Source organism: Galeopterus variegatus, unplaced genomic scaffold, assembly GCF_000696425.1.
Source record: "Galeopterus variegatus unplaced genomic scaffold, G_variegatus-3.0.2 Scaffold864, whole genome shotgun sequence".
Classification (NCBI taxonomy): domain Eukaryota; kingdom Metazoa; phylum Chordata; class Mammalia; order Dermoptera; family Cynocephalidae; genus Galeopterus; species Galeopterus variegatus.
The window spans coordinates 355,424-356,765 of record NW_007726975.1 but is presented as its reverse complement, the minus strand read 5'-3'; the positions used below and the strand labels follow the sequence as shown (position 1 = coordinate 356,765).

Below are 1,342 nucleotides of genomic sequence, written 5' to 3'. Positions count from 1 at the left end.
AGTGCCGCTGCGCTTCCCAAGCGGCGCACTATCCAGTGCGCCACCGGGCCGGCCCTTTTTTATATATTTTAAAGAATCACACACCACTCATTGAATATAAATATGGTCAATAAACATTTAACCAACTGAACTGTGCCAACTACAGATATTGGACTACTCAAATTATGACGCTTAAGTCATAAGCAGGGTTCTCTTGAAAGGTTCCTTCTTTTGTTTCAATGACACTTCCCACCACCACCATCTTCTACTTTGTAAGAAAAGTGATCAAGAGGAGAGCAACTCCCTTACCATCCTTGTTTATATCGATCTTATGAAACACCAAGTTGGCGAATTCCTCAGGACTCAGCGTTTGCTGGCCTTTGATGGCTTGCACAGACTGCAAAAGAGACATTAAATCAGAGAGTTCAACTTTTCTCTAAGCAAATACATTTTGTAACATTTCTGTCCCAATGGGACATAACTTTGGGATGCGTTAATGTCAGTTTTGCTACCCAACCTGTTTCAGTTATTAAAAATAAATAAAGAGAAAAGATTGCATTTCAGTCTTGGGTAATGAGGCTTGGAAACTAAATTAACTGAGTAAAGTCTGAAGTTTTATTTTATACATTAAAGAAGAGACCTATTCAACATATTAGGTAACAAAGACACAAAGAACCCATTAGAGAAAGTATTGTATTGGTCATGGTCATAAGAATTCTGGATCCAGAAAGCAGACATTGTTCTCAATTTCAGACTCTTTCATTTGGATCTCATGGATGACTGTAACAGGATAACCGGAACTCTGTAAGAATCTAAGGCTTCCTCTCTGGCTTCTGCCACTGTCACCTCTGGTTCTTTGTGCCCTTTTGTACAAAGATTGGCTGGGAAGACAGATATATGTGTCTTAGAAGAAAGCTGAATTTCTCTCACATTCTGCCAGTCACTTTTCATGATAAAAGCAGTCAGGAGACCCAGGGCAAATGACATTTCCAGCCTTCTTAGATGGAAGATTTATCCAAACCTCCATCCCCAATGTGATTAAATTAAATGAGCCACATTTGACAAAGATATTCATAATAAAATAAAGGGGGATTAGTCATCTGGGAATTTGGATATAAATATCTTGATTCAACATGAAGTGAAAAATTGCTGGCAATGTATTTCAGTTAGAGAGCATAGTCTTATTTTATTGCTTTGAAGCATAATTTATTGTACATATTCATGGGGTACAAAGTTGACTATCAATAGCTGTGTACAATATGTGATGGTCAAATCAGGATAGTTAGCTTATTCATCATTACAATACGTAATCATTCTTTGTGTTCATTAACCAATCTTTCATTAATTTCTCATTACTCCCCAC

General features: G+C 37.3%; 1 protein-coding gene across 1 annotated transcript in view; it reads right to left on the bottom strand.

The window, feature by feature from the left end:
• The window catches only part of GUCA1C (guanylate cyclase activator 1C), a 43,308-nt gene that overhangs the window by 10,242 nt on the left and 31,724 nt on the right, over positions 1 to 1,342 (bottom strand). The window contains exon 3 of the mRNA XM_008573017.1: positions 289 to 376. Coding sequence (XP_008571239.1) covers positions 289 to 376 — 88 coding nt within the window. The remainder of the gene's footprint in view (positions 1 to 288; positions 377 to 1,342) is intronic.